The 25527-nt window shown below is 42.7% G+C and overlaps 1 protein-coding gene across 1 annotated transcript in view; it reads left to right on the forward strand.

The window, feature by feature from the left end:
- The window catches only part of sart3 (spliceosome associated factor 3, U4/U6 recycling protein), a gene marked incomplete at its 5' end in the record, with an annotated part of 55527 nt that overhangs the window by 12508 nt on the left and 17492 nt on the right, over positions 1 to 25527 (forward strand). The window contains 6 exons of the mRNA XM_084323369.1: positions 2597 to 2752; positions 12843 to 12981; positions 23879 to 23986; positions 24445 to 24522; positions 24913 to 24971; positions 25381 to 25490. Of these exons, the coding sequence (XP_084179495.1) occupies positions 2597 to 2752; positions 12843 to 12981; positions 23879 to 23986; positions 24445 to 24522; positions 24913 to 24971; positions 25381 to 25490 (650 nt within the window). The remainder of the gene's footprint in view (positions 1 to 2596; positions 2753 to 12842; positions 12982 to 23878; positions 23987 to 24444; positions 24523 to 24912; positions 24972 to 25380; positions 25491 to 25527) is intronic.

Here is a 25527-nt window from a genome sequence, read left to right on the forward strand (position 1 = left end):
CAAGCTGGCCCTATAGCCAAACCTTGTACGCTGCCCCTTGGTCTGCTGCCGTCAGACGAGGAAACATCAACATAGGCTCGACGTGTCGCTGAAACATGCCCCGAAGATTCCAGGGGTAAACAAACCTCCGGTAAGCTTTCAACATTACGCAATTTCTCGAATCTTTTCATAACTAGTTACATAAGGCGCACTGCGACCGTTATGATGGAAACGAAATAGAGGAAGAGTGTTTGGTGACCATGCCTAGTGTCTTTATAGGCTACGCCTCCATAGGGGCGGGACCCGGCAGGTGTGGGCGTATTTGTTTTTCGTTAGTGGAGTACAGTAGGTACATGAGATAAGTAGGGCTGTCTTAAATACTTCGAAGCTTTGAAGCTTTGTTCGATGGCACAAGCTTCGAACATTAAAAAAAAATCAAAACTTTTTTTCAAATCTTTGATTTTAGTGTGTGTGTGTGCGTGTGTGTGTGTGTGTGTGTGTGTGATAACTACCCATCCCAGTTAGGACAGCCGAATCCTGTCCAATCTTTCGCCGTCGACTAAAGACTCACTTCTTCAACCATTATCTGAAATGATTAAAAAAAAAAAAATCTAACCGTGACTAACCTTACTGTCATGCACTTTTCCTAATAAACTAACCTACACTGTAACACGCAACACTTTGATAAACATTGTTACTCAGCTGATAGAGTTGTACCCTTCTTGCTGTCTTGTCGTACAGAACTTGTAAGTCGCTTTGGATAAAAGTGTCAGCTAAATGACTAAATGTAAGTGTGTGTGTGTGTGTGTGCGCGCGCATGGGGCCATTGGGTGGGGCCGGGGTACAAATACACTGGAGGAAAGTAACCCAGCTCAGCACTGCCCAAATTATATCATCACTATTGCCTGTTTGAAGGATATCATCCTCAAATACATATACACCTACATGCCTTCTAGAATTCCACACATAAGAAAGAAAGATACTGGGATGAATAAACAAAATGGGAAATAAAATTTAGATAAGGTGCTACTGAGATGTTTTGGTGAGTTCTTTGTTTTTTTGTGGAAGTTGCCCTTCTTAAAAATGCATGAACATTCACTGATAATTGGTCTGTAGTGGAGTCTACAAGGTCTACATTGCCGGACCATGTAGAATCCGGACCTTGTAGACTGACATAATTCTGTGCATAGTTTAGTCTACACAGGCCATATTTCAAATAATCAAAATCTTACTTCATTCATCTTAAACATTCTTGATTTGGGGGATTGGTAGTTCCCATGAAATCTGAAGTTGTTCAAACGACAACAGCGATCCACCTTGAATTAAATCACACAGCCGAGTGAAACCTTGTTGGCTCAGTCACGAAAGGGGCTACTTAATTAATTAATCCAACCCACTTTATTTATAGAGCACATTTAAAAACAACAAAGTTTATGAAAGTGCTGTACAAGTCCCACAACATAAGATAAAAAATAAAATAAATAAATATTTTTTTTTTAAATTTTTTTAAATAAAAAAAAAAAAAAAAATTCTAAGCTTCGAATTAAAATCGAAGCTCGGCCCCGAAGCTTCGATTGCCAAAAAAAGCTTCGAAGGTCAGCCCTAGAGATGAGGGATATCTCGATAGGCTTAAAGGGGAACTATCTTATAAATGGCCTTTTTGAGTGTTTAGCATTGTTTCCTAGCTATGTGAACTTATATTAATATGATCTTATGTCTCAAAATTCTCATATTGGCGCATTCTTCCAATTCTCCTCTCACAATATTCACCCTCACTGAACTGAGTCATTTGAAAATGTGCCCTATATGTGATGTCAGAGAGACACTGCTGCATGTTAATGTTGAGATAGAAGATGAGCTGCACACAGTGGCACCTGCACCTGCACCTGCACCCCATCAGCTCAAAACGGCTCGAGATCTTGAGGTAGAAAAATGCTGTTTTTGAGGACTTGATTAGAAATACAAAACAATGAATAAAAAAAATATATATATTACAGAGGTGTTCCATAGACTCACAGGAATTGTGTAAAAGTGCCCAAATAGTGAAAGAAATTGTAAAATAGTTCCCCTTTAAGAGCGGGACGCGATGGCCAAGTACGATAATATAACTCACACCCCCGCCCCCCCTCTCTCACACACACTCTCCCAGCTCTTTCTCTCTTGCCCCTTCCTCACACACACACACACACACACACTTTGAGTCAGAAGCAAACATAGTATCAATGAGAGTATCAATAATACACCTGAGTGAAGTCTTAAAAAAAAGAAAAAAGAAAAAAAAAAATGGGAAAAAGTTAATCGTGAGTAAAAAAAATTGTGGCGTCAATAGAATCGGGCGATAACGCGTTAATACCTCGTTAACTTTGACAGCCTTGATATATATATATATATATATATATATATATATATATATATATATACACACAGCATTATTGTACATGTTATCATACAGAGTTATATGGGTTATATGCAGGTGTATAAGTTGGTATATAGGAGGATTATTTGCAGGTAAATTCAGACATGTATATAATATGTGGTAAAGTATTATTATTATTGCACTGTTATCAGCACGAATCTTGTCATCACAAAACCATTAATATGCCCATGTCTGCTGCAGCTGGCGGTGGAGCCTCCCAGACTCACAGAGTACCAGGCCTACATCGACTACGAGCTGAAAGAGGGGGATCCGGCACGGATCCAGATCATCTTTGAGCGGTCGCTGGCAGAGAACTGCCTGGTGCCGGACATGTGGGCCAAATACACCAAGTACCTAGTGAGTATTCCCCTCCCCCACAGCATGCACTAGTGTGTGTGTGTGGATGTGTTACACTGTGCTCATTCTAATTACTCACAGCCAGTTATCTCTCCACCGGCTCCTCCTGAAATTTATTCATGGCCCTTTTAATTGCTTTAATGGAATGGTAATGAGATGCTGACATTGCAAACACTAAACCGAGACAACACCCAGCTAATGCATTGGGACTCTGGCCATTCTACTGGACTGATTGGGGGGGGGACAATACTTTAATGAAATGGTTGCTGCTAACCCATAATCCATTAGGCTCAGCCCCCCCCCCCATTATGTTTCAGCTCGGGAACATTGGCCCGTGTAGAGGCTGAACCACAAGGTCATACAAGCATCCACGTCTTGTATCAAATTTTGTTGTTGTTGTGAGTCTCCTCTTCAATACTTAGTGTTATTATATCGTGAGTAATTCAATGGAAACAAAATGTCCCATTGAACTAAATAATTCACTGAGGCGTTGTATTAACGTTATATATCCGGCTACAGATAGCTCCTGATATCAATGTCTTATAAGTAACACTGATTCGATGCGTATTCGAGCTGAGGGCTTGCTAACGTTATACCAATACAATAGGGACCAGGTGCAGCGCCGGAGAATCCTGGCCGTAGCTCTGCTCGAGGCTACTCGAGTATAGGTCCAGGTGCAGCTCCGGAGAATCCTGGCCGTAGCTGGAGGCTACTAGAGTACACACAGACAGTGGAGCTTGTTGCGTGGTGGCGATGTCTCGCAGATAATACAAGTACAAGTCGGAGCAATGACAAGCCGAAAACTGTCGAAATTGTAGTTATTTGAAGTTTGGATTATTTTTTTTACGACTGAGGTAGGTAAATTAAATTTCTTGAGACTAAAGTACCGAAAAAAGGTACCGTTGGGTACCGGTATCGATTCACAGGTACCGGTACCGGTATCGGTTCAAATGTGAAAGGTACCCATCCCTACTATTGGTAAGACTAGAAGTTACATGTCTCGGGAAACTCGCATATCGCAATGGTGGCGTTTCAGGAAGTAAACAAGCCAAATGAGAGCTTCCGATTGGTCATTTGCTTTCTTTCTCGTGAAACCAGTCACGTCACTCTACTGTGATTGGACCGTTGGCTTGAGTGCAATGTGGGACTTGTATTTTTTTAACGATCTCGCGGCGGAGGAAAAAAAAGACGAGAGAGGCTATAATCTGTACTCGCACTTGAGTCGCACAGCGTGCGCGTAATTGATTTTTACGGTTCGCACACACATATTTTTAGGGGCATATGCGAGCAATTTGGTCGCACTGTAGAGCCCTGGCCATTTATCTCGCCTTCCAGGAAATATCCTAGCCGAAATCCAGTATAACGCTTATATTCACGACGCTATAAAATGAGAACGTATTGATGATTTTTTTTTTCTTTAAGCCATTTTGAAGGGACGGTTTATGGTCTCAATTCACAATGAGAATGGACAGATGGCAATACTATAAAGTATAGATTTAGCTCTACAAACAGCCCCACGTCTGTTTACATTTGCCGGTCCTCTAGAGATTTATTAGACTCATCCCAATGGCCCTGAATGTGTTAAATGCCAGTGTGTGTGATGGCATATATTTGCAATATATCAAATGCAAAGTAGATTTTTCTGGGGGGGATTATTACAGGCTAGCATGTGTCAATGATTAGCAACAACACTGATTTTGATGGATTTTGTTTTTTGTAAGGGTCCCGCCTCCACCAATCACATGCGGCTCTCTTTGTGTGTGTGTATGTGTGAGCAAGAGAGAGAGAGGGATAGTTCTCCAACTTGTGCGAGTTGCAGTGATCTCCTGGTTGTTCCCCACCTAGGTCATCTAACTATTGTGCCGCTGCAACTAGAAACACTGGCCTGGCCTGCCTTTAAGTTCGGTGGCCTGACTGCATACAAAAGAAAAAATACAAATATATATATATTAGAGGTGGGCATAGATACATTTTTTAATCTAGATTAATCTATCTGCAATTAAAATGATTAAAATGTCTAAAAAAAAAAAAAAAACCTGCCGAAGGCATTAAAAATATGTGTGTTCTACCCAAATAATGACCAGAAGTAAGTCCTTACTTTTTCTTTCCTCCTTATGTTTCTCAGGCCAGGTGGCCCATTACACCATGAGTCCATCTCCTGTTTCCAAAATGCATTACAGACTGTTTGAAAAAGCTGTTTTGCTATGATAATTGGTAATGAAATATCAAAATAATGTTCAATAAGATGTACTTGTGTTTAATAAGTTGTTTTATTCAGAAGTTAACACAAATAAATAATATTACCAGTACAGTACAGTATCTAGCACACTCTCAGGAGCAAAACCGAAAGAATCATTTCAAACTTGAACTATGTGACATGGCTTGAATCAACTGCTCCAGTGGAGTTGCTCAGTGGCCAAAGGTGTCAACTGTGGTTGTACTGGCCAGGTGTGAATGGAACTGTGTGAATGTGAAGCAGGGCGTTCCTGAAAAAGAGCATCTGTGCTCAGCGAACCTACCCTGGGTAAATAAAGGTAAAAAAAAGAAATGTAAAAAAAAAAGAAATATTTTTTTTTTATTTTTTTTAGATTAATGCGTTAATTTTATTATCGCGCGATACTAGTATATCGGTAACGCAGCACGTTAACGCCGTTAACGGCCCAGCTCTAATATATATATATATTTAGTTGGAAATCTATTTATTTTACTATTTTTTTTAATCATCTGGCGACCACTTGGGAACCACTGGCCTAGGCATTGTCCAACTAACACCTCTCTCGAAGGCTAACCGGCCATGTCCACTTCCATTCAAAGACATTGATCCCTAGATTAGGGCTGCAGCTATAAATTATTTTGGTAATTGAGTATTCTACCCGTTATTCCATTGATTAATCGAGTAATCTGATAAAGTTTCAAACTTTTGCTTTAAAGTAATTTTCTTAGATATCTTAACATAATAACTAGCCACCCACCATATTGATTTGCGTTCTTAACACTTTGAGTGCCAGCGACGTGTTATGTCGTCTTTTCATGCCCCCCGTTGAGTGCCGACGACGCGAATTGTCGTTTTTTTTAATTTTTATTAGCGATCTGAATTCATATTTCATCAACCGAGTCTCCCGTTGGTACAGCAGCCCCTCTAGGAGCTCCGATGGGAAAATACCGCCCCCTATCGTCTATCCCTGTGTAACTGCAGGCCTAACTGCAGGCCATTCGATTAGACTGCTGGATTTGTGGTGGATGTGTGGAGGGGGAGCCTACTGGCTCCACTATGCTGGCGAGGGATCTGATGACGAGGGAAGTGATCGCGAGTTGGAAAGCAGCCTGGAATATATATTTACAGCTAGAGCTGCCGCGGTATTGATGTTTTCCTTACCGCACAAATTTGCGAAATATTTCCTACCGCCGCGGTTATCGCACACAAAAAAAGAAAAGAAAAAGTTTGAATGCATTTTTTTATTTTAATTTTATAGCATATAGCCTGCCTCTAGTCTAAATGTCTATCTTTAGAGGATGACTTTGCAGCATGAATATTGTTTGGGATTCGGCAAGCACGCATTCGTTATTGAAAGTGAAACACGGATTCGAAGTCTCCCCTCTGGTCGTGCGCCGTTCACTCGGTGTCGCGGGCAGCGGTGGTAGCGCCCGGCGGTTACCCCCCCCCCCCCCACTCTTTCTTCTTATTATTATTATAAAGTTACTACTTATGATTAACAAAGGCATTTCATGTGTGTTCTATTATGATACTACTATTGGTGAAGCGATGTCGAGATTCATTTGGTTTGGCAGCGGGAGCTAGATTTGCGAGAAGCATGCAACTGCAGAGCCGCAGAGCTGACAGTTGTGCGCGCACAGTGCAATACTCCAATTCAGCCATTGGCAATTCAGCTGTTGGGTGGGTGGCGCTGCTGAGCTTCCCCAGACCGGACCTGAGAGCGCCGCTGGCTCTGCGGCTCTGCAGTTGCATACTTCTCGCAAATCTAGCTCCCGCTGCCAAACCGGCGGAGATATAATAGTCATCACGCAACGTTTATATTTCACAATAATGTTGCCGTCTCACTCTGCCAAATTTCTCAGTTCTTCGCTTGATATAATTAATACAAATGTCCAATATATCAATCAATAAACGCGATCGATATTTCGAATGGCGATCAGGAATTGGAATAATCTTTTTGGAGAACATCTGATCTAAGGTAAGGAGTCTATGTTACCAGTTTTAGCATAATCAGAGCTGTCTTCACTGAGATAACAGCGTGTCCCGTATGCGTGTGTGTGATGTTGAGGAAATGAGAGAATCGATTTCTCAGCTCGCTTCTATAGCGTGAATATTCCAATAAATGTCGTTTATGACGGAATCTTTCTATTTTTCAGAAATTTTCGAGAAAACTCGCTTTTCGAAATGCTATAAAAAGGATATGAACCGATTTTATATATAAAAAAAAAAAAAATCCGTTTCGACAATGTTGACTGCAAACAAGTCATTGATAAGCGACGGGCAGATTAGACACAGCCATAATTTAAAACATAGATTATACGTTCTTAACGCCATCATTGAAGTGGATGATGGCACTCAAGGACATTAATCAACGTTATGGCTGGCACTGAAAGTGTTAAAGGCCCACTTGCAGGTTGTATTTTTGTTCAATAAACAATGTGGACTAGGCCAACGGTGACTTTCATGAAGGGGGAACAAAAATGATCTAAATTGACCCAGTTTTAGCGTTTTTATCAAACATTTTGTCCGCCCAACCACAACCACCACGCACATGCATATTTGAATCCATGTTTAGAGAGAGAGGGAGAGGGAGATAGAGAGGGAGGGAGGGAGAGGGAGGGAGAGGGAGGGAGGGAGAGGGAGAGAGAGAGAGAGCTACTTTTGCGTATACAGTCATTATATTCCAAATAAAATAAGTCCCGAGACTCCGTGCTGCTGCTGACTTTAATCAAATAGGTGTCTGTGGGCAGTCGGCCCCACATTAATAAACAGCAGTGTGTTATAATAAAATTTTTATGAGCTAACGAATTCCGTTATATTGGACATTTGTATTAATTATATCAAGCGAATAACTGAGAAATTTGGCAGAGAGAGACAGCAACATTATCGTGAAATATAAACGTTGCGTGATGACTATTATATCTCCGCCTCCCAGTCCCAACGAAGAACATACCAGTAGTATGCAACTGCAGAGCCGCAGAGCCAGCGGCGCTCTCATCCCGGTCTGGGGACCGCTCAGCAGCGCCCCCCACCCAACAGCTGAATTGCCAATGGCTGAATTGGAGTATTGCACTGTGCGTGCACAACTGTCAGCTCTGCAGTTGCATGCTTCTCTCAAATCTAGCTCCCGCTGCCTAACTCAAATGAATCTCGACATCGCTTCACCAATAGTCGTTATCAGAACACTACACACATAAGAACACATAGTTAAGAAACTGGACTGAAATTCAGTTTTTGGGTGGAATGCAAGGAGGGAGGGAGGCGGGGCCCGCTGCGTGTTACAGGGTGCTTGAGAGTAGAGTTGTTCCGATACCGATACCAGTATCGGAAATGCCGCCGATACTGCCTAAAATGCTGGTATCGGTATCGGCGAGTACACGTAAATTCTAGCCTCCGATCCCATGATGTAATTTATCTCCTGCCGAGTCCTGCGGAGAGTGAGGATTATAAAATGAACATATTTTAAAGTGTGATGCTGTGTCATTTTAACAGCAGATACACTTTCTTAAATTCCATTGTCCCCGACAGTGCGGTGTGACAGGGAGCTCGGACGGGATGTGTTTTGCTGGTGTTATGATTAGAGTTGTTCCGATACCGATACTAGTATCGGAAATGCCGCCGATACTGCCTAAAATGCTAGTATCGGTATCGGCGAGTACACGTAAATTCTAGCCTCCGATCCCATGATGTAATTTATCTCCTGCCGAGTCCTGCGGAGAGTGAGGATTATAAAATGAACATGTTTTAAAGTGTGATGCTGTGTCATTTTAACAGCAGATACACTTTCTTAAATTCCATTGTCCCCGACAGTGCGGTGTGACGGGGAGCTCGGACGGGAATCGGGATGTGTTTGGCTGGTGTTATGATAGCATTAGCTGGAAAGATAGCTAGTTGGAACAACATCCGCTTGGAACAACATCCGCTTTTAACGTTACATCAAATCAGATGATCGCCTGTCCTTTCTCCAGGACCTAACACTGTCCGTGACCGTCTATCAACAATAATGCACCCACGGTGAATTGTATTTAAGTTAAGTAGCTACGGACTAGCGTTAGCTGACTATTACTAACGTTATCTTAATGTCGATGCGGGAAGGCGAGCTAGGTCAGTTAGCTTAGCTTGATAACGTTACCGTGTCTAAAGTTGGTGCTATTCACATAATCCATCAATAATGGCTGCAGACCTGCAAGCAAAGTACAGCAAGTGCCAAAGGATAAGAGTCTGAGGCGGAGTTTCAAAAGAGAATGTTGAATATTTATTTTGCATCAAAAATCACAACATGAACGTCAACGTTCTATCTGCCACTAGCTTACAGACTGAATAGGGTATATCTGCAGAGCCACTGAGTAGCGAGTGCAACACCGTTTAATGTCCGTGTGGATCATTGGAGTAGGGTATATCTGCAGTGCTGCAGCCCATACTCATTGATTAATGATACTAATACAAATCTATACAATCACCTGTTGTTGAATAAATACCATACGTTCTAGTTATTACTAAAAAACAGTATAACAGTATCTAAAAAAAAAAAAAAAAAAAAGTATAATTTATATAAATTTTTTTTAATTTTTTTTTATGCACTGGTATCGGATAAATATCGGTATCGGCCGATACCCAAAGCTTAGGTATCGGAATCGGATCGGAAAGGGAAAAATGGTATCGGAACATCTCTATATGTAACACAATGATTTACATTATTACAAATATGGTAACGTGGTTGTGCCTTTTACAAATAGTGGTTCGCTTTAGAGATGAATGGCTATGATCACGGAGCAATAGTGTTAGGTGAAACAGACTAGCTCCTCGGCTAGTAGTAACAAGAAGGCTCTGTGCTTCGTGCCGTCTGCCTGTGAGTCTCAGAGCCCCTGCTGCCCTGTACCCAGTGTGACGTCATCATTAAGATGACACACGCACGCTATGAAACCATGGATTAAAATATGCATGTGCGTGGAGGTTGTGGTTTGGTCGACAAAATGTTTTGGTCAATTTCGATAATTTTTTTCCTTCATGAAAGTCACCGTTGCCCTAGTCACATTGTTTATTGAACAAAAATACAACCTGCAAGTTTGCCTTCAAGGTACATTCATTACTAGCCATAATAAATAATAATAAATTCAACTAGCAATCATAACATTATAGATTTACATGAAATGCTAATGACAACGTTACCTTGTGTCGCTCTGGATGCTTTCTGCTGAGATGCTGAAGCATTGACAAAGTGCTATTGTGGTGCTAGTTAGATTTTTACAACAGACACACTGTACTGAGTTTCCTTTTCTTTCAGCTTGAAATGATCCCAAACCTTTGACAATTTCTGGCATTTTCTAGGTCCTGTATCTCTGCTCAAAGCTATTTTCTCTATCTTCCATTTTGCAATCTTCCATTTTGCAATCCGCACCTAAAATCTCTTCACATTGTTTGTTCCATCCTCTTTGACATTCCACAGCGGAAGTGCGTTGTGCAACATTAATTATCGTCCGTGTGAAACACAATGTGCTGTGGGTGAAATCGGGTCTCGAGGGGCGAAATCATTTTTATAATCGAGGACTTGAGTTACTCGAGGAATCATTTCAGCTCTACCCTAGATGCCATACAGCAGGTTCTATGAGACTTGGGTGGAATAGGGAAAATATCCAGGGTGAAAATCCAATAGGATGTAGTTCATAGGCAGGGCACGAAATTAGAGCCCGCCACCCGCCATTGGCGGGCAGATTTTACGTTTGGCGAGTGAGACTGAGAGGTCTGTCCGCCATGTGGCGGGCAACGAAATAGTCATGTGAAAACCGATCGAAAAACATGATCCAATTCTTAGCGGAGTTCTCACTCGCTGTCTCAAGCACACATACATGCAGCGCACTGCACCTCCTCCTGCCCCTCCCAACCCTGTGTAAACACAGAGGCTAGAGTCGGGCAGTCTGCTGACTGCGCTAACGTTAGTCTAGTGGGACCTCCGTGAGCTAACGTTAGCTACTGTTACAAAATGACCCAGTCAACTATTCACTTTTAGTTTAACACTTTGTATGCCACTCACGGCTTTTCTCGGGTTTACTCCCTGACCGTTGAATGCCACTCACGGCTTTTCTCAGGTTTTTCTTTTATTTTTATTTTTTTTATTAGTGATCTGAAATCATATTGCATCACGCGAGCCTATCGTTGGAGATCCAGGGACCGCCGGCGCTCAGATGTGAAAAAAGCGCCCCCTATCGTCTCTCAGATGGTAAATCACCCTTTTGGAATGGACTCAATGAAAGTGAATGGGGGAACGGATTTCTGACTCCACATTTTACTTCTCAATGATGCAGCCGGGGTCTACCAGAGTTCATTCTGGAGCCTCTGAGCCACGGCGAATATGGGTTATACTGTACACACGATGGATCAATACATTTATCAATTTTTTCGAATGGCGATCGGAAATTGGAATAAACCATTTGTATACCATCTGACCTCAGGTAAGGAATCTGTTATCAGTGTTAGGATAATCGGACTCGTTTTCATGGATATATAAGCGTTTATGTGATATGTGATATGGCTGTTTTGACTGTAAAAGCCATGAGGAAATAAGAGCAGCGATTATCAGCGCACGGCACGAGCGTGCGTGCGCACACATATACTATCGATCATCTAGCGTTTATTTGAAAACGATTCATAAATAGGCCGACAAATGACAACGTTCTGGAATATTCCAGTAAAAGGCGATTATCATAGGCATGGGTTGTTTTTCCCCCGAAAACGGGTGATTTTCAAAATGCTATCAAACGGAAATGAAGCGATAAAAATACAATCTGCCTTGACAATGTTGACTGGAAAATGATTCTTTGATAAGCGACGGGCAGATTAGACACATAATTTAAAACATAGATTAGGCGATATTAACGTTAACATTGGCCGTGGATGGTGGCATTCAAGGGGGTAAAAAGGAAAACACGGCTGGCGCTCAAAGTGTTAATACTGAGGCATTGTCTAACGTTATCTAGCCGGCTAGTTACTGATAGCTCCTGATATCAACAAATGCTCCAGCAAGTCTAGTAGTGCATAATACCTCCGTTGGATAGGTAGCTCACGTTAGCTCACTACGAAATATCCCAGTAAACTAAATAGTTCACTGAGGCGTTGTCTTAACGTTATCTAGCCGGCTAGCAGTAGCTACAGATAGCTCCTGATATCAATGTCTTATAACATTGATTCGATTCGTATTCGAGCCCCTGGCTTCCATCGCATGAGGGCAATGCTGAATGTAGAGTATAGGGCCAGCTGCAGCGCCGGATAATCCTTGCTGGAGCTGGAGGCTACAGTATAGGGTCCAGCTGCAGCGCCGGAGAATCCTTGCTGGAGCTGGAGGCTACTCGAGTATACACACAGACAGTGGAGCTGTTTGCAGATAGCGAGCATTTTGACTTGTTGCGTGGTGGCGATGTCTCGCAGATAATACAACTACAAGTATGATTATATAATATATATATTTTATTGAAAAGAAAATTGGCTGGTAAGAAATATGCTTGGCGGGTAGATTTTTCCCATCTACCTGCCACTGGCCGGTGAGTCAAAAAGTAAATTTCGTGCCCTGTTCATAGGTCCTCTGGGCAAATTTGTGACTGCATGACTAATCCGTCTGAAGATACTCATTTGAATCGTTGAAGGTTTGACTTGATGAATGAATAAGCTTTGTCCTCTATGCATCATGAATGTTTACAGCTCATTTGAAAGGATTTGAATGAATACTACTCGAGGAGGTGGCAGTGGTCGGGGTGAATCCATAACCATAATATCCGAGACACTGTCCTTTCAGGGATACAATTACCCAAGATCTGCAACAAAAACGTCTCATTTTGTTAAGATTGATTTTGAAAGATAAATTTCTTTTGCTTGGTTCCATAGGACCGGCAGCTGAAATACAAAGACTTGGTTCTTTCCTCTTATGACCGTGCTGTGAGGAATTGCCCCTGGACCATGGGTTTGTGGAAGGGCTACCTGCAAGCCCTGGAGAGGCATGGGGCCGAGCACCAAACCGTCTCAGGTAACCACTGGTTCCACAACACTAGCCGAGGGTCAATGACTTCACACAGACAGACATTTCCTGACATTAAGTACCTTTTTTAAAGGCCCCATCTAGAATCAAAGCATCAATACTGTACTTGTTTCTGCAGTGTAGCCACAAAGTGGGTCTGTCTGTCTGTCCCGACAAAAGTAGACCTATCAGAGTTGAGGATTTCGCTAAGTTAGCTAGCCAGCAGAGCAAGCCACCTAGCTCTGAGAGCTGCCTATCAAGCAATAACGAGAATTAATTCCATGCATGTAAATATATAGGATAAAAAATTTGTCTGACAACACACAGGAGCTTCGAAACCAAGCGACATAGATCAGCAACACACAGGAGCTTAGGCTGCGGTTAGACTTTCGTTTCATTTTTGTTTCATTGTCAGATGAGTTTCGCCGCAAAGTAGCGGGTGGCCAGTCACACTTTCGTTTTTGTCACCTGAGCACAGTGATGTAGTACACTGCCAAAGCAGTAGGTGGCAGTAGCTGGCGAACATGAAGGCAATTTTCAACCAATCAGAACTTGAATGTGCCAATACACTTCCTGCAACGAAAATGTCAACAAGGCGGGCGCCACCATCTTTGCCTATTTACCCAATGCAGCACTTCTTTTTCAGCAAAGTGTAATAAAAGTGCAATAAACAAAACGGATACATTCACTGTGTGTTCTGCCTCTCATTTGTTGAGAAACAAAACTAACATCAACACAAGTGACCACCAAGAGCGGATAGTTTAGTCTCAAAAAAGATTGTGACGTTGTTAGCTATATTGTTAGCTGCATGCTAACGTGGATGGAATATGCCATTATAACAGTATAGTATAGCATTGTGGCTAGAAGCTAACGTTAGCTCACGCTAGTTAGCCAGCACCAAACTGATGATATCGGGAGCTATCAGTAGCTAGATAACATTAGAGACAACGCTGTGTGTATTAAACAAAGGTGAATAGATGACTGGGCCATTTTGTTTAATGCTTGTTAAGTTGAAAGAGGAGCTTTGAGCTAACAGGGTCTGATAGCTAACGCTAGCTCATGTTAGCCAGTGGCAGTGCTCATGCAATCGGTAATGCTAGCAGAATGAATGGATGTAAACTTTATTTAACATATTGCATAATGGGTACAATACAATACGGCTCAATACAAACAATTGTTAAGGGAATGCAGACTGTTGTAGCTTGGACTGGGGTCCTTATAACAATAACTTGACAACACATGGTAGCTGCAGCTATTTGGGACAGCTCTGTCCCAAACACACACACACACACACACACACACACACACACACACTCTGTTGTCACCGGAAGGGCACGCAGATGGTATCTACTGCGCATGGGCGTTTTCGCAACAACGGCTCCGTGCAAATTACACGACTGTTGTCGGCGAGTTTTGGCGCTACTCCAAAACGGAAAACACAATTTAGCGTTTTCAGTAGGGCCACAACGTATCCGCCATAAAGCGCATTTCTGTGTAAAAGGGACGGCAAACGTATTCAAAAACGTATAAAAACGAGCACAAAAACAGTCAGTGTAACAAGCGCCTTAGAAACCAAGCTACATTCACCAGCAACACACAGGAGTGATGTTGACATAATGCTACGGTCGGAAAGTACTATAGACGCATCCTAGTGACCTAGTCTAGTGTGTGACATCATCAACTGTCGACGGGGCAGCTCAGACGGGGAGGGGCTCTCTCTCTCTCTCTCTCTCTCTCTCTCTCTCTCTCTCTCTCTCTCTCTCTCTCTCTCTCTCTCAGATTCAGATTACTTTATTCACCATATTGTACAGGTACAAATGGAACGTGATTTGACATTTCAGTGCATGATTATTCACAAATAGGAACAACAAAATAATAATAATGATAAATAAATCTCGTGTGTTTTTAGCTAAAGTGGATAGAAAAGACAGTTTATGCAAAAGTCTTCTTAGGCACCCAAGAGTTTTTATATAAATTGTCTTACAGTAGATTATTTTATTTTTAATAATAATATAAGCTGCATATAAGGAATACAACCAAATCCTCTGTCATACCATAAAATTGTATTATTTATTATTATTATTATTATTATTATTTTGCATCGTGTTGAATCGCATCGTATCGCCCCGAATCGCATTATGTTGAATCAAATCGTATCGAATCGTATCGTATCTCAACAGGGGGTGAATCATATCGCATCGCATCGCCCGGTGCTTCAAATGTATCGCTAATGTATCGTATCGTTGGCACCGTATCGAGATGCACATCACATCGGCCTCAGTGAGGAGATGCACATCCCTAGTACACACACGACTGTGTGGCTCAGCGGAGTAGCAATACAATCATCAAATTTGCTGACGACACAGTGGTGGTGGGCCTGATCTCTGCCAACGACGAGAGGGCCTACCTGGAAGAGGTCAAGGTCCTGGCGGGATGGTGCCAGGAAAACAGCCTCTCCCTGAACGTCAGCAAAACAAAGGAGATGATTGTGGACTTCAGGAGGTCGGGGGTCAAGCACTACAGCCCCCTCAGCATCGACGGGGCACCGGTTGAGAGAGTCAACAGCTTTAAGTACCTCGGAGCCTACATATCCGAGGACTTGACATGGACCACACACATTGACAGTGTTGTGAAGAAGGCACGACAACGCCTCTACTTCCTCAGGCGCCTAAGGAAGTTCCAAGTCAGTCAGAAGATCCTTAAGAACTTCTACTCATGTACAATAGAGAGCATCTTGACCGGCAACATCACCTCCTGGTTTGGGAATAGCACTGCACAAGACCGAAGCAGACTACAAAGAGTGACACGTTCAGCCGAACGCACAATTGGAGGGGGGCTCCCCACCCTCCAGAACATTTACAACAAGCGTTGCAAGGGCAAGGCTAAGAGAATCATTAAAGACTCCAGTCACCCGAACAACTGCCTCTTTGAACTGCTGCGGTCAGGCAAGCGATACCGGAGTCTCAAGGCGAGCACAGAAAGACTCAGAAGAAGCTTCTATCCCCAGGCCATCAGGCTGCTAAACGAACAATGAACACTACACAACAACAACCACCAAACGCACATAGCACACACATCCACACGCACACACTCACTTTAAACAAACACACTGTAGCACCCACTCCACACACTTTATAGCACACACCCACTTTAAACAAACACACTGTAGCACCCACTCCCCACACTTTATATTTATTGATGAAGGATTGCACTACAACTCGTACACCTTACTGTAAATTGTACCTAAATTGTACCTCATCCCATTTCTGCTTTGCACTATATAGTACTGTACATTAGTACACTGCATAGTATTGTATATTATATGGTAACTCAGAACATTGTACATATGTCTATACCGAACACTGTGACCTCATTTTCTTCTTCTAAATTACATGCTATACTATGTTATTTGATACTATCTTGTCTAGCACAGTCTCTGGAGCGTAACAGTAAGAAGCATTTTGTATGAAAGTATTCTGTACTTCTGTATGACAACTATTAAAGAAACTTGAACTTGAAACTTGAAGAGTTGAACACACAGTGATGGAAACTGGATGCCCGATATAAAGAAACGATTCAAACGAATAACCAATAAATATGAAGTTATCTTTGAAACTCTGTTGTCAAGCCTTGTCAATATAACCCACCCCCTTTTCTCACGAATGGTGCTGGTCTGTGTCTATAATGAAATGAGAGGAAAGCTCTGCGCTAAAGCAAGTCTCAGCGCAAGGCTGTTAAACTTGCTAAGAGGACATATGCTGAGAAACTGGAGACACAAATGGCACAAAACGACACAAGAGGCTTGTGGAGGGGACTGAAGACAATAACTGACTACAAAGTCAGCGCCCCCGCAATGGGGAGCGACGACGCCTCTCTAGCGGACAAACTCAACTCCTTCTACGCTCGGTTCGGTGTAGACAGTGTCGCCGCTAGCCCTCTGGCTAGTGACGTCACTGGCGCACCGGCTGTTGTGGAGGGGGGGGGGCAACCGCGGGGGGGCGGGGGCGCTCTCTCGTTGTCGGTACACAGTGTGAGAAGAGCATTTATGCAGGTGAACACCAGGAAGGCTGCAGGCCCAGATGGTATAACAGGACGCATACTTAAGTCCTGTGCAAACCAGCTTGCCCCGGTGTTCACCGCCATATTTAATCAATCCCTGGCGGAGTCAGTAGTCCCTGCCTGCTTCAAGATGTCTACCATCATCCCTGTACCGAAGAAACCCTCCCCAACATGTCCAAATGATTACAGACCGGTGGCACTCACCTCTGTGGTCATGAAATGTTTCGAGAGGCTGGTCAAGGACCACATTTGTGCCTCTCTCCCCAGCGATATGGACCCTATGCAATTTGCATACAGGACAAACAGGTCCACTGATGACGCGGTCTCCCAGGTACTGCACAGCACTCTCTCCCACCTTGACCGTCAGAAGGGGGGCTATGTGAGACTGTTGTTCATTGACTACAGCTCAGCGTTCAACACCATAGTCCCCACCAGACTGGTGGACAAGCTGATCGAGCTAGGCCTGAGCTCCGCCCTGAGCGCCTGGGTACTGGACTTTCTGAGTGAAAGACCCCAGGCGGTCAGGGTGGGGGGTCAGACCTCCAACACCATCACCCTGAGCATCGGGTCCCCCCAGGGCTGTGTTCTAAGCCCCCTGCTGTACTCACTCTACACACACGACTGTGTGGCCAAGTTCAGCTCCAACTCCATTGTGAAGTTCGCCGACGACACGGTGGTGGTGGGGCTGATCTCGGACAACGACGAGAAGGCCTACCGGGAGGAGGTTGAGGTACTGGAACGTTGGTGCCAGGACAACAGCCTGCTCCTGAACATTGGTAAAACCAAGGAGCTGATCGTGGATTATAGGAGAGGACAGCGGGAGACACACACACCACTGAGGATTAACGGGGCTACCGTGGACAGGGTGAGCAGCTTCAAGTACCTGGGGGTCCACATCTCAGAGGACCTGACATGGTCAACACACATAGGCACAGTAGTAAAGAAAGCGAAGCAGCGCCTCTACCACCTGAGACAGTTAAGGAAGTTCAGAGTATCGGGGAAGATACTCCAGTCCTTCTACTCAGGAGCTGTAGAGAGCATCTTGACCGGAAACATCACTGCCTGGTATGGGAACAGCACGGCACAGGACAAGAAGGCCCTACAGAGTGTGGTGCGCTCAGCCGAGCGTACCACGGGTATTGCGCTACCTCCCCTGCAGGCTCTATACAACAAGAGGTGCAAATCCAGAGCCTGCAGGATAATGAAAGACCCCCACCACCCCAATAACAGCCTGTTCCAGCTGCTGAGGTCAGGCAGACGCCTGCGAATTCTAGAGACTAAGACGGAGAGGCTTAGGCTAAGCTTCTTCCCCCAGGCCATCAGAGCCTTGAACAATGAACATTGAGAGACACAGAAACTGAACTATCCACACACAAGTACATACACGACACGCACGCTGAGCACGCTCACACACTAGCAGCCACTTTAACACTCATGCCGCACACACGCACACTTATGGCCAGAGGAAAGGCCACTTAAAGTAGTATAACTTCAGGAACAGTGTATTGCACTACTAAAGCTAACTAGCATGTCCTATATGCTCTGTAAATACTAATGTACAGATACCGAGATGGCACACCATGTACCTGTTTATTGCACTGTTTTATTGGATTCTAGTAATATGTTGTACCACTGTATTTTTATTGGACTCTATTATATGTTGTACCACTGTATTGCACATCGTCGCGGGCAAGACCAGCCGCATTTCATTGTATACCTGTATACCGTGACAATTAAAACTCTTGAATCTTGAATCTTGAATCTTGAATCTCAGCCGCGACGTGACAACATACGGTACTCGATGTTATATAGAAATTAATGTCGCGGTCTACTTTAAAATCCGCCTGCAATCTACCGGTCGATCACGGCCGATTATTAACAGATTGCAGAATGGGTACAATACAGTACGGCTCAATACACACAATTGTTAACACTTTCTGTGCCAGCCATTGTACCCATCAAAGTACCCTCTCTGCCAGCGCTGTAAGTCTATGGAGATGTTTACCTTCTTTGCAGGGCTATAACTTTTAAAATTGTATTGCTATATTGACATTACTATGGCCCATTCAACATCGATTATCTATCGTTCAGGATGTGGGAACGTTATACTTTTTCATTCATACATTGTTGTGTTAATACCTTCTAGAATATAAGTATGTTTTTAACACTTTGGTTGCCTAAGGTTAAATTAATGATATACCATAGATTGCCAGCGCTATTTGTCTATGGAGAAAGTCCCCTTCTTTGCAGGGCTATAACTTTTTAAATTCTATTGCTACATTGCCATTATTAGGGCCCATTCAAAGTCCTATATGTATTGTTCATTGTGTAGCAACGTTAAACTTTTTCATTCACATATTCATAGTAAAGTATGGTCTAATGTATAAGTATGTTTTCATCTCTTTCTGCAGCTTTCTCCAGAACGTGATATATAGCCCCAAATGCATTATATTGATGATGAAATACAGTTTGATGGCAATCAGCGCGATATAAAAAATTCCAACTAGACGTACTTCTAGAAGTTACTACACGTCATCTGATGTTGACCGGATGGGCGAGGGGGCGTTTATAATTCCGTGGGCAGCGTTATACCAATCATCTAATGTGGGTCAAATGTTGATAATATCAGTTATTATCGAAGACGGTAACGTTACACGCTGAAACTCACCCCAGTCTCCGCGCGCCGTTGGGCGATCATCGTCGAGTAGAAATTTTATCATTATGGGATATATTATTACCCGGTCCATCTCCAGCTTGTATAATGGTATATACGTCCAAATCATGTTGTTTATCGAGTTATTGGCAATCGATCGCTATGTAGTGTGACGAGCTAGAGTGCCGGAACCTATCCCGAGTGGCCGGAAGCAATACGGACATCTAGCACAACCTCTACTGCGCTTCCTGTTAAGCGGTTGCGCGATCGGCCACCAGATGGCGCTCCTGAACCGCCAGAGAGCTCAGTGGGTCCTGCTGGTGTATCTCAGGCCAGCGGAGGGACATTATGAATCCGATCGCAGATTTTTGAAATATTGATATAAAGACGACGTACAGCGTCCCCCGGCAACTTTAGCATGGCCAGGAAAGACGTCTAAAGACGGCTCCCGGCAGTCAAAGTGTTAATCTTTTCTGCTGTAATTCCAAAAACGCTAGTTATAGGCCCAAACGCATTATATAGATTATCGAGTTGAAAAAATAACCTTATATTCCTCTTACCGTGCGCCAATGAGACTGGCGGTGAAAGATCCCAAGTACACGACGCCGATCGCCTAGGTCCATTTCCGGTTTGTATGCCGCAATAAACGCCGAAATCATATTGATTATTAAGTTTAGAAAGGGATCCATTATGTACATAGTCTGTCGGGAGTCCCGCAACGAGATGTGACTGCCGGATGAGTTTCATCGATGCACTGAATGGCACATCCTGTTGACGAGTGTAACTCGCCCGACCATCCACCAGGCGGTGGTATTGAGCCGTCGTTGCAGTCACCTATAGGGTCCAGCTGCAGCACCGCGGGTGTATATATGAATTATGAATGCCATGGCAAAAAAATTAAATATTGATCTCAATAACGCTGGACAGCGATCTTGGCAGACAACGCATGGCGGCCAATAACGCTGGAAAGCGATTTTGGCGACCAATGTGTTAAGGGGATGCAGACCAGAGAGAGACTTTCGTCTTGTTTACATCAGGGTCCCCCATTTTCAATTCATAATGAGCCCTGAGACTTGTTACGCGCGATGCTAGTCAGTCTCGGAGTTGTCTCGGAATGGATTTGGTAGCTTTTTTCTGCGTCTCCGTAGACCGTGCCACGCCACTGTTTTAATGTCTTAGTGAAGATTGATTTATATGAAAACTGATTTATGTATAATTTGTGACCCGCCGTGACCAAACCCGATTTGATCCGCAAAGGGGGAGGTGCTCTGAAATGAAGAAAATGTCTTGCTGTTCAGAAAATCCTAAAAATCGAAATCTTGATTTTTTTTACATATTTGAATTGTCATTAATGTGTTCCCTTATTTGCCCTTAGTTGCAAACTTAAATACAACTTGTAAATGAGGTAATTATTGTTATAATAGTTCCACAAATTTTCTTCCAAGTGAGGAGAAAAACTACACGCGCGGGCTGTGGGCCTGTCCACAGGGGCCAAGTACTGTACTTAATAGGTGTTAACACACAGACGTCATTAGCTCTCCTTTCTCAGAGAGAGAATAACACACTATTAATACACTATCTTAATGTTATAATATAAGTTATAAGCAACGTAACGCAGTGTCTAAAAAAAAGATTAAAAAAAAGAGGCCTTGACGGCCGTTATAAAACGCGTGTTTTAACTTAATTAAAAACCATTAAAACACAGTTCGAATTTTATGAGCGAACGAATTTCGGTAGGGTGCATTTTTTCCAACCTAATGGCTAAAAGTAAATTAATTTAATACGGAAACGGAGTGATAAAAAATGGCTTTTTCATCGGAGCGAGAGATTCTTATTATTGTGGGGGCCCTGATGTAAACTGCGCTGGGGCGCGATGAGGCGCGCGTTAACCCTTTCACTGCCACACTACAGAAGCGCTTAGTAATGCTTCGCCTCAACTCCGTTTCTGGTAGAACTAGTGAGCGAATCTTTAATATTTTTTTTGATTCATATTCAGAGGTAATTCGTCGAGATATTTCTAATTGGTATTTATCAAAAATAAATATTAGAAATATGGTAAAAAAAACTATTTATCCGTTTTTTTATCCGTCACTACCACACTACAGCATGTCTATTTTTATCTCATGTTATTTTAAATGCTAATAAAATCTTGAAACTTGATTTTGTCTCTTGTTTATTATCAGGGTCCCTTTCACTACCACACTACAGAAGGTTAACCCTTTCACTACCACACTACAGAAGGTTAACCTTTCACTACCACACTACAGAAGGTTAACCTTTCACTACCACACTACAGAAGGTTAACCTTTCACTACCACACTACAGAAGGTTAACCTTTCACTACCACACTACAGAAGGTTAACCCTTTCACTACCACACTACAGAAGGTTAACCTTTCACTACCAGACTACAGAAGGTTAACCTAGTTGTTGTGTCTTTCACTACCACACTACATGTATTTACATCTAAATGCTTCTGGAGAGGCCATCAGAACATTGAACATTGACTTTAGCATGTCTATTTTTATCTCGTGTTATTTTAAATGCTAATAAAATCTTGAAACTTGATTTTGTCTCTTGTTTATTATCAGGGTCCCTTTCACTACCACACTACAGAAGGTTAACCCTTTCACTACCACACTACAGAAGGTTAACCTTTCACTACCACACTACAGAAGGTTAACCTTTCACTACCACACTACAGAAGGTTAACCTTTCACTACCACACTACAGAAGGTTAACCTAGTTGTTGTGTCTTTCACTACCACACTACATGTATTTACATCTAAATGCTTCTGGAGAGGCCATCAGAACATCAGGGTCCCTTTCACTACCACTACCAGTCACCAGACTCATTGTAATAACAAAGAGCCTCAGACTGGAAAGCTGCCAGGTGTTAATTGCCCTAGAGAGAGGGGGGCCATGGATTACAATGACTTCTGGGTAGTGTTGTAGTTGTTTCACTATTGTCACTGAATAGCCTGCTCGTCTCTTGAAGGCTATTATCTCTGAATACGTTTTGTGATAATCACCATGAATCATAGGAAGTAGCTTGCAAAGTATCCCACCAAAATGTTCAAGTGATGGCTTATTTTGAAGGTATGAATCTGTACTTTCATAATATGTAAAAAAAAAAAAAAAAAAAAATGAAGATCCCTCAACATGACCCTGAAGTCCATACCTGGTCACATTTAGCTAGCTCGCCAACGTTACTGTGATTACAGCAAACTTTAATACAAATTTAAAAGGTTTTTTTTTTATTTTTATAAATTCTTTTTTTTATTATAATTTTTTCTGGAGGGGCGGGGCGTCCCGCCAAGCCAATGGTAGGGGAAACACTGAATGCATTCGAACAAGAAACCAATGTATAGACATAGCAATGACAAAAAAATGCCAGGCCTAATGCGAGCCAGGGAAGTCTTGGGCTTGTAACGTCGCTTCATCTCGAAGTTTTCATCCACTGAGCCATGAGGCTCAACATGCTTGTTTGGTTGAGGTCTGAACTCGCCAAATTGCCCATAAATATCGTTTTTGTGGGTATTGTCCAGTTGTTGCTGTGTTTTTATCTGCCCAAAATTCAAGCAAGCATTACAGTAAGCTTGCACACCACGCCCCGCTCCTCGTCGGGGACGCTGGTTCGCACCCGAGACCACCTATTCCAGCGGTCCAGGTTTGGAGCGAATCGGCGTCCCCGGGGACGGGGGGAGCGTTCTCAGCACGCGATATTTTGGTGCGATCGCGCTCTGATTCGACCCCGATGGCTAGTGTGAAAGCCCCCTAAGAAACCAAGCTACATTCACCAGCAACACACAGGAGCTTAGAAACCAAGCTACATTCACCAGCAACACACAGGAGCTTAGAAACCAAGCTACATTCACCAGCAACACACAGGAGCTTAGAAACCAAGCTACATTCACCAGCAACACACAGGAGCTTAGAAACCAAGCTACATTCACCAGCAACACACAGGAGCTTAGAAACCAAGCTACATTCACCAGCAACACACAGGAGCTTAGAAACCAAGCTACATTCACCAGCAATATGTAGGAGCTTAGAAACCCAGCTACATTCACCAGCAACACACAGGAGCTTAGAAACCAAGCTACACGTTAGCTCGATAAACGTTAGCATTGTACTAATTGGAGATAAATATAATGTCATCATTACAATGATTTTCTTTTCATGTTCTTGACAGATGTTTTTGAAAAGGCGCTGAATGCAGGTTTCATACAGGCTACAGATTACGTAGACATCTGGCAAGCATATCTAGACTACCTGAGAAGACGTGTGGATTTCAGCAAAGGTGAGGGCAACCTTTATGAACATACAACATAGCGCTGGGCGATGTAGAAATATCCTGATAATAACAGATATATTTATGATGATGTATGCTTAGGAATGGGAAATCACATGCCATCAGACAATTGATGATAATCACAGTGGACTGCATGGTAATTGGAAATGTGATCCCACATTTAAACTTCTAACTTTCAATCAACATCCTCAAACATTTCAGAAATAATCTTATGAGAAATCTGACTTTGCTTTTGAATGAACCATTTAGACAACCAAATTGTGTTTGACAATATCAAAGACGAACAACTATTCGCTTACATCAGCAGACGATAAACAAGATGTATATAGATATCGAATATATTGTCCAGGCCTGGTATAAAAACTGTTACCAGTATTGTTTTGGAAATAATGCAATACAAATATCAGGCCCCCCACTTACTGACGCTGTTTTCACTGATTTTGCAGAATCGAGCAAAGAGTTGGAGGAGCTGCGGGCAGCCTTCTCTCGGTCTCTGGACTACATGAAACAGGACGTGGAAGAGAGTAAGTGGACTTAAAGGAAAACTCCAACATTTTGGGAAATTTGCTTATTTTCCATCTACCCTGGAGTTAGACAAGAAGATACATACTTTTTTCTTCTCTGTGCATGCAGTAGGAGTAGGAAGACGCGCACCGTTAGCCTAGCTTAGCGTCAGTCACTAGAAGTAGGTTCCTCCATTAGCCTAGTTCCCAACGTCTTCCTATTCCTACTGCATGCACAGAGAAGAAAAAGGTATGCATCTTCTTGTCTAACTCCAGGGTAGATGGCAAATAAGCTAATTTCCCAAAATGTTGGAGTGTTCCTTTAAGTCCTGTTGAGTTTTGTCTTTGCCCTGTTGTACTTGTTGTTGTTGTTGGTGTTGGTGTTTGACTTTCCATTGTGCACTTCTGTAGGGTTCAGTGAAAGTGGAGATCCATCCTGTACTATAATGCAGGTCTGGGCAAGGATAGAGGTAAGGTTGATGAAGTGGAAATAAATGTGCTATATTTATATTATATTTGATATAATACACATTTTAAATAATTTCCTATTTGATTATTGTTTCACATGGTATTGTGGCAGAGGAAAGATCGGCATGTGTGTCTTGATGATGATGATTATAATAAAAGAAAGCTAATGTTAATGAACATTGCTAAAACATGCTAATTCCACTTAGGATGCAATGCAAAGATTTCACTTTTTATTTTATTTTTTATTAATCTTCAAAAATGGTCTCGCTTGTAATCCTCAATGTATTTAATGGTCAAATATACTAGTTAAAAGTAAGAGGGGAAACAAACAACAGCAGGTGGGGCAGAAGTTCCACGTACTTTTCACTGTGTTCATGGCGTTTCACCTTTCACTGTCCTCTCTCTAACCAGGCACTTCATTGCAAGAACATGCAAAAGGCCAGAGAACTGTGGGACAGCATCATGACTAAAGGGAACGCCAAGTATGCCAATATGTGGCTGGAGTACTATAATCTCGAACGGTCAGTCACTATAAATATGTATACGATTTCTTTGTAT

The sequence above is a fragment of the Notolepis coatsorum genome, assembly GCF_963971535.1.
Source record: "Notolepis coatsorum genome assembly, chromosome: 10".
In the NCBI taxonomy this organism is placed as follows: domain Eukaryota; kingdom Metazoa; phylum Chordata; class Actinopteri; order Aulopiformes; family Paralepididae; genus Notolepis; species Notolepis coatsorum.